Raw genomic sequence first — 18,204 nt, forward strand, 5'->3', positions numbered from 1 at the left:
GGTCAATATATATTGCATGTTGAACATTATTATTATAGTTGCATGTATTATACTATATGAATGGTACTGAAATAAACAAAGCATAAATCTCAACATTGTACATATAAATTTGCGTCGCAACTTGATCAACATTAAAATGACCCATTATCAAAATCACGCGATTTGGAACAACAAACATTGAAGGTTTGGCAATTTAGGTCACATTGTTGATGACCACACCACTTGCAAACCAATTCTACTGAAAGCCTAGGAAACCATGATCTGCCTTTTGTCTCCCATTTATCTATCAATATTCCACCAACATTTCTCTATCGAAAATATCACCGATATTATCAGGTATCACCAGGCCAACAATTCTGAAACTACTGCAAGTGTAAAAAATTCCAAATATTGCTGATACTTTCAATAATATCAGCAATACTTGGTGAGATTATCAATAATTGTGTTGGTGTGCATCTATTGGACGGGTTAGCTGTCAGGCACATACTGAGTGGGCCCGAAAATTCTAGATTCTCCACTTTATAAAGAAAAAAATTAAAAACAAACGAGGGTAGCATCATAATTTTCCATCTGAAAAAACACTCTCCATGAGTATCCAGTTCCTGGACGCACTATTTGGTAAAATCCAATGTTGACAAATCACATATAATCGCATAAGCCATCAGCCTAGGCTAATCGCTTATGCCAATGCAATCGCATAGGCGATCAATCAGGCTCATGGCTTCTTTTTTTCCTTTTGTAAAATTATTTTTTTTTAAATGGAAAATTCTAAAAAAATCTTTAAAAAATTTTAAGAAAAGCTGTCTAATTACTACAAGTGATTGGATTGGGTTTATTTACCTATTTCGTTGTAGTTTGACTATTAGAATATCTATGAGTTGAGTTATATTATACTATATATAACAAAACAAATTTAAACAATCCACAAGTTACACCAAGAAATAATTAATTATTGAAATCTACAAACATAGAAATTGTATTGATAACTTGAATCTTGATGAGTTGATGCATACAATACAAATTACAACTTACAACTTATTACAAATATACAATAAATTTGACCGTTGGTCATTATGCCATCACATGACCATCACATACTTTTAGTACACCATGGCATATGCTATCTAAGCCAATGTATGCGATCATGCATCCTCATAATGACTTGTGCTATCGCACATGACAGCACTGGTAAAATCCTAATCCAAGAGGCATTTTGCGGTAAACAACCCTTTATTTTTATTTTTTATTTTTTGACAACACACATTAAACCCCTAGAGAATGGAGACTTATTATGTATAGTTGTTTTTTGCAATATTTCAATTCCCACATGTGTAAACAAGTGTCTTTTAACGTCTCCTAAAGGTTCACTGAAAAATTCCACATTTTTCCCAACGTTTCCCCAATATTTCCCTCAAACAAAGATATTTTTCTAAGCATTGACAATAGCATTAGGTGTTTGGAGGTTGTTAATTCAACTCTGTTGGGTAAGTGAGTCTGGCATTTTAGGGTGGAAACTTTTGGTTTGTGGAAGCAAATTGTTGAGGCTAAGTATGGTTCGTCTCCCTTTGATAGGAGGATTAGAGAATCCTCCCCTTACCATGCCTTCTTCATTTAGAAGGTTGCGCAGGTAGCCCCAAAGGTGTTTCTTGGCTATAGTTTTGTTGTCGGGGAGGGCTTTAGGGTGAGGATCCGAAATGATATTTGGTATAGCAATTCCACTCTTAGATCATCCTTCCCTGCTTTGGCTAGTCTATGCCCTGTGGCAAACATTTCAGTACAAGTTGCTTTTCTTCTTTGGATTCTAAAGGTATCTAGATCCCCATTTGTAGGAGGGATCTTAAGAACTATGAATTCGTTAACTAGTTGTGCCTTCTCTTTCATTTGCAAGGGATCTCGACATCTCCAGGAGTTGAAGATTTGCTAGTTTTGCGCTTTGGGAGCTCCAATAGATTCTCAATCTGTTCGATATATCAATGTTCATCCCATTCTGGACAAGGGGAAGATTGTCACCATACTTCATTCATTTAGTCGTATGGGGCCCCGCCTAAAATTTCTACATTTACTAGGCTTGCAGGGAGAAATAGGATTCTTACCACAGATAATCTTTAGAAGCTTAATTCTTCCAAATGTTTGTCTAATGTGTGTGTGTTGAATCCATGGGCCATCCCTTCATTCATTGCTCCTTCTCCGAGGTGGTGTGGTCCGGAATCTTCCAATCTTCAAGTGTTTTTTGGGTGATGTTGAGTTCGATTGACGGTTTTTTTTAAGGAGGTAAAAAGGCTAGCCTTGCTTGCTTTGTTACAATCAATCTGGCTAAAAAGAAACAATCAGTGTTCTCATAACTAGAGGGGTTCAGAGGGTAGAGATCTAAATCAAGTCCTTTTTGCATATTTTGGGGGGGCGGTTGAGCACCTTTTTTAGTGTTTTTGGGTTTTTTTCCTGAGTTGGTTTTGGTTCTATTTTTCTTTCTTTCTTTTTTTTGGTTTTCCTATTTGTTGTTCTATTTTGTTTTCTTTGGGTTTTGTTTTTCTTTTGTTTTGTTATTTGGCCCTAATAAAGATGCTTAACCTTTCATGTAACTAGAGCTGGGCATCGGACCGAGTCGGACCAGATTCGATCCAACCCGATTCGGTCCAAAACCTACGTGGCCGGATCCGAACCCGATCCGGCACCGAGTTCGAGACATCTGACCTGAACCAATCTGTTGCATGATTGGCCTGACCCAAACCAAGTCCGACTCGATCAGGGAAACCGAGTCAGATCAGATTGGGTATGAATCGATTTTTTTAACGGTCTATTTTCGGTGTGGTCCATTTGAGCTTTAGATATGATTCATTTTTTTTCCAAATGCTTTAAAATGATCACGAAAAATTTGATAAACGGTATGGATATAATAAATACATCATTGTGGGGCCCACGTAATGTCGATCTGATTTGAGCCGTTCATACAACTCGGAGCTCGAGGAGTACAGCTGTGTTGACGTGCACAGCACGCTAGCAGTTGTTACGTGTTGTGCACGAAAGTCTCGTGCATGGTGTAATGTTAGCAAGTTCTGTGGGTCTCATAATGGGGTATGGGTTATATCCAAACCGCCCATCCATTTGACGAGCTCGTTTTAAGGCTTGAGATGAAAAATAAGACAGATCTAACTATCAAGTGAACCACACTTAAAAAAGCTGTGGTGATTGAACGTCTACCATTGAAACCCTTTTTGGATTAATTTGAAATTTGTTTTTCCTCTTAATACAGGCCTCTGTTACCTTATGAACAGATTGGATGGAAAATAAACGTTATAGTGGGCCCTACGAATTGTTTAACGGTGAAAATCATTCTCAACTGTTATTTGCGGTGTGGTCCAGATGATCTTTGGATATGATTCATTTTTTAGATATGCTCTATTATAATCTCTAAAAATATATGAATAGTGTAGATATGATAAATACATCACCGTGGAGCCATATAACTTTGATCTCACCATTCGTACAACTCGGAGCTCGAGGAGTGTCATTGCTCGTCTTCGCACGACACGTGCCTACAGCTAGCTACTGCTAGTTTTGTGTGGTACTACACGGGCAAATCCTCTTACCGTAGTGAGTAAACTCTGTTGGGGCCCACCTTGAATGCATGTGGTTTATCCACGCCGTCCATTCGTTTTTCCATATTATTTTAGTGGTTGAACCCAAAATTGATGAATATCCAAAGCTCAAGTGGACCATACCATAGGAAAAAGTAGAAATATCGATATGAACCACTCCGGATCGAGCCGGATCGAATCGGTCCGGTTCCATTCAGATCGGATTTTTGGATCAGGTCGGTCCGGATTAACCACGACCCGATCTTGATCTGAAAACGGTCGGATCTAAAGGGCCCCTACTCGATTCGCACCGATCCAGGCCGTCGGTTCGGATCGGAACGGATCGGATCGGGTCTGATTGGGTCGAATCCACCGGATCGGGTCAGATGCGCCCAGCTCTACATGTAACAATGCAGATACTCTGAACACTGTATGCCCTTCGCCTATCACAATGGGCACCACATAAAATTTGAAAGGTTTTTAATGGAAGGCGTCCCATCCCAACTATTACCCATCATGTGGCCCACCCAATGATCAATTGGCCTATTTTTTTGGCTCATAGGAGAGTATCAATGGATAAACAAAATGGGCCCCACACACCATGCTTGTGTATCAGCTATTATTGTGCTTCAATATGTAGAATGTCTTCTTGGGTGTAAAGACTTCTTACAATCTAAAACATAGATTTTTTTTCCCTTTTTTTATATATAAAAAATAAATAAATAAATAAATAAAATGAAAGAAAGAAAGAAAAACAACTGAGGAAAGAGGGAGTTTAACTATAAAGTGTTTAGAACTTCTAAACACTTTACAGACAAATATTGTCACTCACACACCTACCAGTAAAGCGTTTACCTATAGACCCTTTAAACTAGTGATTTTGCAGGCATCCAAAAGATCCCTTTCTAAAAAGACCTAATAGAAAAAGGGTATAGTTGCATGAAATATGAAGCAAAGAGGTAACATATTCGAGTGTGGGCGCGGGAAGCATCTCTCAAAATTTAATCAAGTATAAACGGCCAAAAAACGCGAGCAAGATCAGTGTTCGAAATATCGATCCTATCGGCCGATATTATCGTTATCGCACCCCTGCGAGACGAAACCTCGCGATAACTCCCAGAAGATACACCAAAAAAAAAAAAAAAAAAAAACCCAAAATCTAGATATCGGCCGATATATCGTCGATATCACACAATATATCGTCGATATCGCGCGATTTCCTCCTCGATTATTGTCGGACATTGACAAACGCACTCAAAATAAGATCCGGGTTGTGGAGAATCAAAAAAAAAAAATGAATTAGAACAAAAAAAGAACAGAAATCATAGAGTACCTGGCTATAGCGGTGATCGGAGGTGGGCCATTCGACAGGTAAGTACAATTTTCCCTCTTTCTTAGATGATTTTTCTCGCCATTTTCTTCAACTTCCCTCTTTCTTCGCTGATTGGAGCGTGTCTGTGGGGATTTCTCAGAGATTCCGACGAGGAATCAAGCCGGATCGAGGAACCCTTCCTTCCGGAACGAGATTTAAGGGGACGTAACCCTTGCGTGCGTGAAGGAGAGGAAAAGTGAAAGAGAGGGCACGGATGGGGGTAAAAAACGGATCGGTTGCATAGTGCGTTACTCAGTATGCTCTTATCATACTTAGTAAACTCACTTGGGCCCACCTTTAATGTATGTGGTCTATCCACGCCGTCCATCCATTTTCCCATCTAATTTACGGGGTTGATCCCAAATTTTAGAAAAATCTATTATCATACCACAGGAAACAGTGGTGATACTGATTTCCACCGTTGAAACCTTTCTCAGCCCTGCAGTGATGTTTATTGGTCATCCAAACCGTTAATAAGATCATACAGACGTGGATGAAGGGAAAATACAAATATAAGCTTGATCCATTCATCTAAGACTTCCGTGGCCCTCAAGAAATTTTCAACGGTAGATGTTCAATTAAACTGTTTTCTACGATGTGGCCCATTTGAACATTGTATATGCTTTATTTTTTGGCTAAAGCCCTAAAATTATCTGGTCAAATGGATCGACAGATCGGATAAAATACATAAATCATGGTGGACCCTACATAAATCATTTTTTTTTATTTTTTACGCACGCACGCACACACTCACACCGTAGTGGAATTTCACCACCTATGGGTACTCGAACCCTTGACCCGGTGTTGAAACTCCTGAGAGTCAACCACCATACATAAATCATAGATGGACGGATCGAATAAAATACATAAATCACGGTGGGCGTCACTCTCTCCACTGTTTTCTGTGGTGGGGTCCCCACTCGAGCTCTCGATCTAACCCATTTTAGGCTCATGCCATAAAATGATCTCTTCAAATGTATGGACGGTGTGGATACAAAAAATACATCATGGTGGGACCCACATGACTTGGTGACGTCGCTTGTGCCCCGTCAATGACGGGCGTTCTGTATGGGATTGCGTACTGAGTTACTCACTATGCTCTTATCATACTGAGTAAACTCTGTTGGGCCCACTGTGATTGCACGTGGTTTATCCACGTCGTCCATCCGTTTTTACTGATCATTTTAGGTGTTGAGCCCAAAATTGAACCACATCCACAACTCAAGTGGACCACATTACACGAAACAGTGTTGAATGAACGTTGACCATTAAAAACGTTTTGGGAGCCATAAAGGCTTTGGATCAACCTGATATTTATTTTTTCCCTTCATTTGAGTCTTTAGGACCAAATCAACAGATTGGATGTCAAATAAACAGTACAGTGGGCCTTAGGAGGATTTTAATGGTGGATATCCAATCATTATTGTTTTCCTGTGGTGTGGTCCACCTGCGATTTATATCCCTATAATTTTTTGTATCAATCCTAAAATGATCCCTAAAAATGGATGAACGGAATGGATGAAACAAATACATTATGGTGGGGCCCATAGAGCACCGACCACCAGTCATGGGGCCGGTGTCAGGGGGAGTAGCCAATCCGTCTCCCTGCGCCATAGGACGCGGAAGATATAGACAGGTTGCATAGCCAAACTAGCTACTGAAGTGACGCACCAAGTTCTGTGGAGCCCACTATGATGTATGTGTTGTATCTACACTGTCCATACATTTGGCTATATCATTTTAAGGCATGAGACAAAGAATGAGTCAAATTCAAATCTAGAATGCACACCACCACAGAAAACAGTGGGGAGAGGGACGCCCACCATTGAAACCTTCCTAAGGTCCACTATGATGTTTATCTGAGATCCAACTTGTTTATAAGTTAAGACAGACATGAAAGAAGGGAAAAAAAACAAATTTCAGCTTGATCGAAAACTTTTGTAGCCCTTAGAATTTTTTAATGGTGGGCGTCACTCTCTCCACTATTTTCTGTGGTGGGGTCCACTAGAGCTTTGGATCTGACGCATTCTTTTTCTCATGGCCTAAAATGATATCTCCAAATGGATGGACGGTGTGGATACAACACACATCATGGTGGGCCCTACAGAACTTGGTGACATCACTTCAAGGTCCACCTTGTCATTTATTTTCCATCCGACATGCTGTAAATGTAAAATCCACCGTTCATCCGGTGATCCGTACATACAAAAGCTGCCTGATTAAAAAACTTTTGTAGGCCACACCAATGGGAGGAATGTAAAACTGCTTCAAATTGATAAATTCACACTGTGAGGCCCACCAGAGTTTCTTTTTATCGGGATGAATTTTGTACATTCTCTTTATTTTAGTGAGTTACACCTAATTAACGGCTTTGATTGAAGGTCCACATCATGGTGGCCCCTAATTACAAACCTATTGTTGGCATCAATTCCCATTGTTCCATGTGGTGTGGCCCATCTGAGTGGTGGATCTATCTGATTTTGGCTCCATCCAATCTCGACGGATAGATAAAATATTATTTTAGTTGCATTAGTTCAGTTATACATCGCATAGCTTGGGACCCTATACAAAGGAAACTTATTATATGCATTTTTTTTTTTGCGATGTTATGATTTAAAAGTGTGTATTAAGGGCTTTTTTAACAATCCCCAAAGTTTCATTAAAAAATTCAACCATTTTCCCAATGTTTCCCCATTTTTCCCAAAAAGTGCGATAAATTATGCGATACAAACGATATATCCCATGCGATAACCGATACGTATCTGTATCCCAAGGGTGCGATACATAGTGCAATACCGATATTTCGAACACTGAGCAAGATGAAGGAGAAGATCCTCCATTTGGTGAAATGAGAGGAAATTCAAAAACTAAGGAAGCAAGGGCTTTAGGCAGTGGCATAATCAAGGTAGAGAACAAAAGTTTGCAGAGTAAGTGGTGATGGCACTCTGGTAAGGAAAGAGATGCCTTGTGGCATAAAGTTATTTTTGAGAAATATGGTATAGCAAATAGGGGGTGGTGGGACCCATGTATTTTGTAAAGAACTCAAGCGTCCAAGATATGGGAGGATGTAGTAGGGATAGGAGATTGCTTAAAACCATGGGGGAATATTCTAATAGAAGGCTTCGAGTTTTCTCTGAAGACAATCCACCCTTTTGGGGGAAGATGTATAGCTTGATAACTATCCCCTCACAGTCAGATTTCGTAAGACAATAAAGGTTGGTGAAAGAAAGACACATTATGGTGGAGTATACAAGTTACACCAAGGGCAACCTATCTCTGAACATTATCCTTAGAGAGAATTTGAAAGACAAAGTGGAAGATTTGTTGGCTTCGTTCAGCATGTTAAATGTGATTGTGATCAACGATGATGAATTTGAGGTCAAGGAAGAGCAGTCAACGGTTAGTTCAATTCCAAAAAGCTTTGTGTCACAATGGTGTGATTCTAAGCTTGTGATCTTATAACACGAAGGCGTAAACTATCAAAGGTTATTACCATAAACAAAAACAATTACATAACGGTCATAACCATTACGCGTTACGGGGCGTAAACGGCCATAACAGTTGTTATAGAAAAACCTGCATTTAACGGCCTCGTAACGGACCCATAAAGGACTGTAATGGCCCCGTAACGATCTCAAAACAGGTTTTTCAAAAAATAAAAATGGCCATAACGATCCGTATCATAATGGTAACGGCAGTGGCCATTACGACCACGATTACCGTTATGGAACACCTTTGTTATTACTAATTGTATAAACTCCGAGGTCAAGGAAGAGGAACAAATAAAGACTCACATTATAAAAAGGTGCACTCAAAAAGAATGATTCTAAGCTAGTAAGCCACATCAATGGTGTGGTTTTCCTAATTGTAACCTCATTAAGTGATAAGTGGGTTAAGGGGGTTGTCCACTGTAAATAAAAATAAAATAAATTGCAACATGTGATTTTCTTGAGACTTTTGGAGCTTCAAATATTAGTACGTGCATTCATATTATTGTAATTGGTTTCTCTGCTCTTATAGTTGCATTAAAATTGCTCCTGCGAATGACACTCCTCCAAATCTCAACTGCAAAACCTCCACAAACAGCTTCAAGCACAAAACCCAACAAATTGTTGGTTCTGATGATCTTGCAACCCATCCCAACAACATTCTTACATTCCCATAACATAGCGACCACGAGACCTAATATAATGTAATCAACCAATTCAACAATCTTTGAGGACAAATCTTTACAATACTTACTTTATAAATTAAAAAAATCGCTTCATCCTCATGCTGGAAACCTTTGAGAAGAACCCATTCTTTTTTAATTTGTTGAGGATCTTGCCAACGAGGTCTCCTTTAACACTATCTGGCATTATGAGGTTAATGTGGGGGCATTTTCACACTGGGCTCGAGTGAGGTGGCCCGTGGGATGCAAGGGCACACTTGAGGTGGGCAGCCCGCAGAACCCATGGATTTGGGGGCCGTGTGAGGCGGGTGGCTGGTGTGAGGTGAAGCCCATGGATTTGGGGCCCACGAGGAGGGTTCGGCCAATAACCTGACCTAACCCATGAATTTGGGGCCTGCGCAATGAGATATAGGGATTAATTCGACATGCTCTATCAGTTCGAGCTTTTAAAGAAAGTGGTTAATTGTCCTGCATCGAATTGGTATCAGAGCAGGAGGTCTCGTGTTCAAGACTCCTCACTGAGGGTGATTAATGCAGGGGCATTTTCACACCGGGCTCGAGTGGGGTGGCCTATTGGGCGTAGGGGCACACTCGAGGTGGGTGGCTCGCAGAACCCATGGATTTGGAGCCCATGTGAGGCGAGTAGCTCATGTGAGGCGGAGCCCATGGATTTGGGGCCCACGAGGAGGATTCGTCCGATGACCTAACCGATGGATTCGTGGCCTGGGCTATGAGATACAGGGATTAATTTGCCATGCTCTATCAATTCGAGCTTTTAGAGAAAGTCGTTAATTGTCCTGCATCAGAGGTATGATCCATCTCCACTATTCGTCTATTCTTCTTCTTCTTCGTAAACCCTAACCTTACTAGCTTTGAGCCAATACTATAATTGTTTGATGATAAAACTAAATGTTAATAGATAGAGAAATCCCATTAGCTAGGTTCTTACGTGTGAAATTTGCCTACGAAACAGCTAGTGAGGCTTGAGTAGTCTTTTTTCCCCCTTTTCGAAAGGAAAGCTTGAGGAGAATGGAGACTGAATTTTTTTACCAAAATGGCCAACTTTCGATACCTTGGTCAATAATTCATGAGAATGGAGAGATTAACAAAAATGTTTCCCATAAAATTCAAGCTGGGTGGAATAAATTGGAGTTGTGCCTCTGGAGTGTTATGTGATTATTGTGTACCACTCAAACCGAAAGGGAAATTTCATAAGATAACTACGCAACAGCATGCCCATAAGATGAGTGTCGCTGAAATGGGGACGTTGAGATGGATGAGCAGTCAGATGAGGATGGAATTAGAAATGAATGCATTAAGCCAGACGAGGAAGGATAGAATTAGAAATGAATGCATTCAGCCAAACGAGGAAGGATAGAATTAGAAATGAATGCATTCATAAAAATTCGACTTAGATGATGTGGTCATGTGAAACAAAGACCAAGAATTACGCCGGTTAGGAGTAAGATGGTACAAGTTGAAGGCTCTAAGACCATAAGAGAAGGCTTAAAAGGACATGTATGGAGGTAGTATGAAAATATTTGATGACCTATGGTCTAATTGAAGGTATGGCCCTTAATAAAGTGAAATGGCAAAACTGGATTCATGTAGCCAACCACAATGAATTGGGATGAGGCTTGGATGATGATGATGAACGGCTTGGGGAATCATGTGGCGGCTCAAAGCCATGATTTGCTAAATATTCAACCTCACCTATATCATCGCATCATCTAGCATCTTCATTTTGTTGACCACTCAAAAGTAAACAAGGTAAATCTTCACCTTTCGAAGACATCACCGCATTTAAATCTAATCATCTTTAAGTCCTCAAATTCAATTGTTTATGAAAGACCAAGTTAAATGAGGTTTTTGTATTTTTTGGAAGATTAATGGGATTTTATTAAAGGCCCGCTTGGAACCAAGACGGGAAAAGAATACAAGGGAAACCCTAGGAATTACATTCCTAGGACTAATTTGATCAAATACTGCTCAACATTTAGGGTTGATGCCCATTCGAAAATAGAAAATGCATCAAAGGCTATCACTGCTTCACAAGAGGTGGAAGTATTACGAAAGCGACGTCTAGTCCTTTTCCCCAAATAGCCCACCAAATTGCTGGCAAGGAAAGCTGTCAAACAAACCTAGCCTTCCTAACCATATCTCCCCCATGCGAAGCCCATAAGAGAGCGCACATTGATCCCAGCATAACCCAAGAAATACTAAATCAGGCCAAGAAGTGTTGCCAAACATAATAGGTTAAAAGGACAAAAAATGAAGAGGTGGTCAATGGATTTAACATCCCGATTACACAGGCAGCATATGTTCGAAATGGGCATCCCTCGCTTTTGCAAATTATCAATCGTCAACACTCATTCTCCCCACCAAGTAAAGGTTGTCACCCTGGCAGGAGCTCCATATGACCAAAAGTGAAAAGCAATAAGTCCCCAATATAGATGGTGTTGCAGGGCAGAGCATCTCGTAAAAGGGGAAAACTGTAAACCGACCTGAGTTGTGATTATTAGACCACACCATCGAGTCAGACTCTTCCACAGGAACCACAAAACCAATGCGCACAAGGAAGGAGAGGAGATGTTCAGTTTTGCTATTTGAGAAATTAATCCTGCAAGGGGGCATCCAAATCGTAGTATATCCAATGTAAGAAAAGCAATCAACCATCTTCATATCCTCTAAAATTGCAAGGCTAGCCAGGCAAGGGAAATCTCGTTCCAAAGGGTGTCCACCGCACCAAGAGTCCTTCCAAAATCAGATTTGCGTACCATTCCCAATAGCAAAGGAAATACCATCCTTAAAGTTGATTTTCAAGGATGAAATTAATTTCCATATATGAGAGGCCCAATACAACAAAGACGCCTTCACCTCCCATCCCCCTTCTTTCAAACCATACTGACTAGCTATGATCTTACGCCATAAGTGATCATCTTCCATCCCACATCTCTATAACAATTTGTCGATAAGGGCCAAGTTCATGATGGACAAATTATGAATTCCTGCACCACCTTGAGATTGGGGCTTGCAAACCTCCTCCCATCTCAAACGATGAAACTTGTTTCTATCATCCAAACCCTTCCAAAGAAAGTTTCTTCTAAGCTTTGTCTAATCTTTCCTAGATAGATTGAGGGCATTTGAATAAGGACAAAATACGTTGGCATATTAGAGAAGGCAGTTTTATAAGTGTCAAATGACCGCCCAATGAGAGGTTCCGACTTTTCCACTTGGACAACTTTCCTTCAACACGTTCAATTACCCTATCCGATGGATGGTTAGGAGGCTTCCCGATGCATAAATGAAGCCCCAAATAAGCAATCAAAAAGGATTCAATCCTGCATCCAAATGTAGAAGCAAGATTCCCAATCTCCTCAGCAGTGAGATGAATCCCCGGCATCTCGCTCTTTCCCACATTTACCTTCAACCTATAGACCACCTCGAAACACGGTGCAATTTTGCGAAGATTAGAAACTGCCAAGGGATTAGCATCGCATAATATTATCGTGTCGTCAGCAAACTGGAGATGCAATGTCGAGAAAGACAAGTTATAAACCCTGAATACCCTGACGCGATTAGCCTCTTGACCTTTGGATAACATTCAACTGAAGGCTTTCACTATCACCAATAAAAGATAGGGAGAGAGCGGTTCCCCTTGACGAAGCCCTTTAGACAGCCCAAAGAACCCTTTCGGGGATCCGCTCACAAGCACTTAAAATGAAAGCGACCTAACACGTAACTGGATCCACCTTCTCCACTTGAGAGCACATCCTAGTCTTCCCAGCATGTAGTCATGGAATTCCCGCTCCACATGGTTATAAGCCTTCTCAACGTCCAACTTGCAAACAACCACTAGAACCATCTATTTAAATCTATAATCTATGCACTCATGTGCTATGAGGGCACTGTCTAGAATTTGCCTTCCTGCCACAAAAGCTCATTGGATTTCTGATATCACTCCTCCCAGCACTTGTCGAAATATCACCCATATCACTACTACACCTATGTTTTTCAATACCAATCTTTTGACCAAGTTCATAGGTCATTCATGATGCCTATAACTATTTTTTGCGAACCAAAACTATGGTCGTATACTCATATTAGTATATAGATATTTAAAACCAAATCCAAATAGCTTGGAGAAGGCCAAGACCATATGATGATGATCTACACATTTATACTTCGAATTATGCACTAGTAATCATATAAAATAATTGTGCATGCAATGATAAAAATAACAAAAACAACATGCTCGATACAATATTTTATGTGTTTTAATAAGTATGTAAGAGGATTCATACATACTAAGTAGTTGTATTGGAGTGACCCAAATAAGCCAAACTCCAGTGTACTACATACTAGAGCTACCCGCCTCCGAGGTAACTTTTGGATAAACCATGAAGTAAACAATTCTGCAAAGTAACTTAAAAATTGAAAAGAAATAATGACATAAGTATTGGCCGTAACTAAGTTCTAGAAATGGAATATATCCATTAGCCTCTCAAAAACAATAGACTCTACACCATAAAATACAAAATATTATTATTAGTGATATAGCAAACAATGGACAAAATTACCAAAAAGCATAAGCACCAAAAACTTTGTGGGAGCCCTTTAAAGAGCTTAAAAGACGTTTGAAAAAGTACAACTTTAATGGATTGTTCATGAATAGAACCTAACTCATGACTTACCATGTCTTCAATTGCAAATCCCTTCGTCCACTTGATAAGATTACCTGATGAAACAGATGTTTGTCTCACAGGAAAAGAGAATGTAAATCCAAGCTCCCTCTTGTCTTGTGTGAGCTCAAAACCATTGCCTTCTCCTTCCACAAATTGTTCTAACTTCGAGGCAATGAAATCGAATAGTTCCTACAAAAGAAGAAGAAGAAGAAGAAGAAAGTCAACAGCAATTGTTCCGAAATCTGAAAGGCACGAAAACAGATCATAGAAAAAAAAAATCAACTATTGCAAAGAATGCAATAGTCTAAGTAAGCACAAACGCCAAGTGGCATATGCTACTGACGCCAAAAGAAAGACCTAATCAAATAAGGTCAACCAAGCAGAACAAAAGCTAGAAAGAGAACAGGTCAGATACCTCACTTGTGCTGGTCATCAAATGTTGGGGAATGGGTTGGTGTTCAACTTGGTGTCCCAAGATGGTTGAACTTTGACCTCCAAGTTGAACACGCAAGACTCTGAAGTTAGTGCCTCCCAGATCGAGCGCATAAAAAATTCCCTTTTCATTCCTAAGAGCACATCAGAAACACCAAAATAAATAGACAAGCATTCCAGATCATTACCATCATGCAAAAATAATACAGTTGGCCACAACCACCACTCTAACACCCAAGAGAGGCAAGAAAAGTAGCCACCCACATCTAGCAAAATCCAAAACCCAGCTCTCCTTAACGAAAACAAATACAAACCAGCATAATACTCAACCCCAAATTACAATTAACCTTCAGGACAAGCAAGTTTTGGATTCATAAATATTTAGCTTCTCTTTAGTCTTTTCCATATCAAGAAACAATAATTTATTTTTATTTTTAAAAAAAAAAAAAAAAGCAGGTCAAACATTGCATTTGCATAAAATTGACCCAAAAAACCAACTGATTGCTATCATGATATCATCCAACACAAGGTGCAGTAAATTCCTCTAATGAGGTCTTGTGGGAGGTTCGGTCAAACAGGATATGTGATTGACTGGCATTGATACAACTAAAATTGACCAAAAAAAAAATTTCAACTGATCACTATCATGATATCACCCAACACAAGGTGCAGTACATTTCTCCAACGAGGTCTTATGGGAGATTCAATCAAACAAAATGACACGTGATTGACTGGCATTGATACAGCTAAAATTGACCCCAAAAAACCAACAGATCACTATCATGATATCACCCAACACAAGGTGCAGTAAATTTCTCTAATGAGGTCTTGTGGGAGGTTCAATCAAACAAAATGATATGTGATTGACTGGCATTGATACAGTTGTTCCTGGGTTAGTAACCTAAGCTGACCAACAACCAATGACCCCATCAAGGAATGGGCCATGCCCTAATATCTCCCCTATTAGGTGATCCTAGCCATCCAAAGAAAACAGTCAATTGCAACCAATGGCTCAAATTTAACAGTGCCCCAGACAAAAGGTTAGGATCATCCAACGAGGGAGATTTTTGTTGCGACACCCACTCCCATCCACTATGGGTCTCATCAAATGAACAAACTGGATCACCAGAAGTGGTCGTCACACGTAAAGATAATTGGACCAAGCAAATGTTCAATCATTCATTTGTATGTCTCCTCATTAATGGCCCAAAGGAATCTCTTTTATACCTCACAAGATAAGCTGTCAAGCACCCAAAAGAAAAGGATGGTAAAAAGGAAAAGGAATGTATCTCCAAATCTGACCAATCTACATAAATTCGTGAGTAACTCCACTCACCTCACAACAGACCCACCATCCCCCTATAGCTTCTTTATCATTTTAATCCGTACATTTAAAAACAAACAGCAACAAAATAATCATAATAATAATAATAACAATAACAATAATAATGTGCAAAGCTTTCTGAAAAGAAATAAAAACCACAAAATAAGATTTTCAAAATCAATAAATAAAATTAAGAAACAAACACACCATCCCAAAAATATAAATTAAATAAAGTAAGACCTACCAGACCTAACCATCAACACTAAAGAAACCAAATCCCTCATGTGTTCATCCAACCCAGTTTCTGCATCATCTTTTTCATACCAAAACCAAATACAAGACTTAAAAATGATCATAATAGCACATCTTTAAGATTATAAAAATAAAATAAAAATAAATAAAAAAGAAAAACCAACAACGCCGCATCCAATAAAACCAAACAGAAAAGTCAAAATCTAAAATTTTGAAAAAAAGAAAAATCAAAAGGAAAGTGCATACACATACGTATATCAGTCATCCAATCCATCAAGCAAAAGAAAATAATCCCAAAAACCCAGCAATACTTTCTCTCAAGAAACACAAAAATCACAGAGAAGAAACAACAAAAGCCCAGAAATCAATACAAAACTAAACAATCATCAGAGACAATACAAAAAAACAACAAAAAGAGAACATCACAAATCACAAAAGCAAGAAAATTTTCATTATATACCCATTTGGGAGTTTATCGACAAAGGTGAGCAGCATCTTGAGCTTGCTCCCGCCTTCCGACGCCAGCCCAGCATGCATCTCCACCGCCATCGCATCAACCACCTGCCTCAACCTCCCTATCGATGTCGAGCACCCGTCCTCGAATTCCCTCAAAACGTCCACCACGCGGTTCCACTTGCGCCGACTCTTCGCCCGCCGGCTAACCAGAATCGCAGCGATCGTGCAAGACAAGACTGCGCAGCTCACCGAGAGCCCAAAAGCCACCTTCCCCACCATTTCTTTACCCTTCCAGTCAAGCCATCAAAGCAAGAAAAAGAGATTTTCCACCCTCCCTACCTCCTCCTCTCCTATCAGATCAAAAGGAAATGGCGGAAGACGGAGTGTTTAGGGGGCGGGAAACCAGACGCAGACGAACTGTTCGATGAAATGGGGAGGAGAAATGGAGAATAGAGAAAGGAAGAGAGAAACGGAGCGGAGAGGTGTTGGAAGCTGCGTTCGCTGGTCTTAGTAGTGTTGGAAAGCGAAACAGGGGATACTTATTTGAAGATGGAATGACGGATTTGCCCCTGGGAAATCTAGGAAATGACTTAGTGTTTCTTGTTTATGGGGAGTTAATGGCATTTGACTTGTGTCGGTTGCGTTGGTTTGGTGGATTAATGGATGGGTGATTCGCACGAAGAGAGATTCCAATCGCGATTCTCGGCGCGTGTGGGAACCTACTCACGTGTAAGACATCCAAACCGTTCATGATAATAATCTGACGAATAGAGATCATTTTCATAAGTTTGGGTGGATTACATAACAATGAATTGTTACAAAAAATCACCATCGGTTTAAAATCAACGTAGAAATAAGGCCCACCTGTTGAGTGGAGCAGTCTGATTTTCTGTGTAGTCGCATATTCGATGCGGGATCAACCTAGAAATATGGCCCACCTGATGAGTGGAGCTGCAAATCGCATTTTCAATCTCACTTCCTGCAATGCCTTCATGCTGGGCATTTTTACTCTTTGGTGATGGTTTAGTAGTCCGCGGGAGTATGGATATTGATGGCCCCCCGTTGCAAGAATTACAGTGATGGTATCACGCTATCTACCATCAACTTGCCATAGTGGTGAGGAATGAACTGCAAGCGTTGATTTTTGGATTCTTGGGAGTCGTGCTGGTTCGGGTTAGGAAACGAAGTATAATTTGGGGTGCTTCTGCGGGTTACCCCTTTACTGTTTTACCTTGGGTTATCACTCGGAAGGACGCGATTTACCTACAACTGTGTTGTAGAGAGCCCGTGCCAGAAAAGCTCTGTGGGGCCCACTGTAATGTGTTTCTGGCATCAGATCCGTCCATTTGTTAGGCCAGCTCATGTTAGATTACACATTTAGAAATCTAGCTGATCCGAAACTCATTTGGGCAACACCATTTAGAACAGTGGGCATGGGACAGCCCACCATGCCGACCTTTCTGGCCCACTTTGAAGTTTATAAGGTTAGTCCAATCCGTTCATGAGATGAGTCTCCATATGATGAAATGAAAAACAAAACAGCAGCATCCCAAGAGTCCTCTTTGGTGTAGCCCACCTAAGTGTTGTTCCCCGTTAGAGAAAGTTATACAAGCTTATAGTTCTATACTTGCTAAAAATAGCAATCTTAATAAAAAAAACAACACGTCTAATCCATCTAACTCATTGAAGGTATTAAGATAAGCATAGAATCTTCAAAGCCTGAAGAGATTGAATAATAGCAAATTCAAAATAGAAATAAAAAGATTTTTTATTGGCATTATATAAAGAAAATGTTTGATGATTGTAAATTACTTGTCTTTTTATCAACTCTACATTCTCACATTTATGGTAAGGGCCTGTTTGGTTTTCCCTAATATATGTAAATTACTGTAAATCACTGTATAAAAGTAATTATTACATTCTTTCACCTGTTTGAA

General features: G+C 39.9%; 1 protein-coding gene across 2 annotated transcripts in view; it reads right to left on the minus strand.

The window, feature by feature from the left end:
• The window catches only part of LOC131250837 (hexokinase-3-like), a 31,471-nt gene extending 14,679 nt beyond the window's left edge, over window positions 1-16,792 (minus strand). Inside the window, exons 1-3 of one of the 2 annotated variants that reach the window (XM_058251183.1) lie at window positions 16,272-16,791; window positions 14,219-14,369; window positions 13,813-13,992 (exon numbers count right to left, since the gene is read on the minus strand). In XM_058251183.1, the coding sequence (XP_058107166.1) occupies window positions 13,813-13,992; window positions 14,219-14,369; window positions 16,272-16,546 (606 nt within the window). In that variant the 5' untranslated portion in view covers window positions 16,547-16,791. Of the gene's footprint in view, window positions 1-13,812; window positions 13,993-14,218; window positions 14,370-16,271 lie in introns of both variants that reach the window. The other variant, XM_058251184.1, reaches the window with a different exon arrangement.
• Between the last annotated feature and the right edge of the window lie 1,412 nt (window positions 16,793-18,204).

This window comes from Magnolia sinica, chromosome 7, assembly GCF_029962835.1.
Source record: "Magnolia sinica isolate HGM2019 chromosome 7, MsV1, whole genome shotgun sequence".
NCBI lineage: Eukaryota > Viridiplantae > Streptophyta > Magnoliopsida > Magnoliales > Magnoliaceae > Magnolia > Magnolia sinica.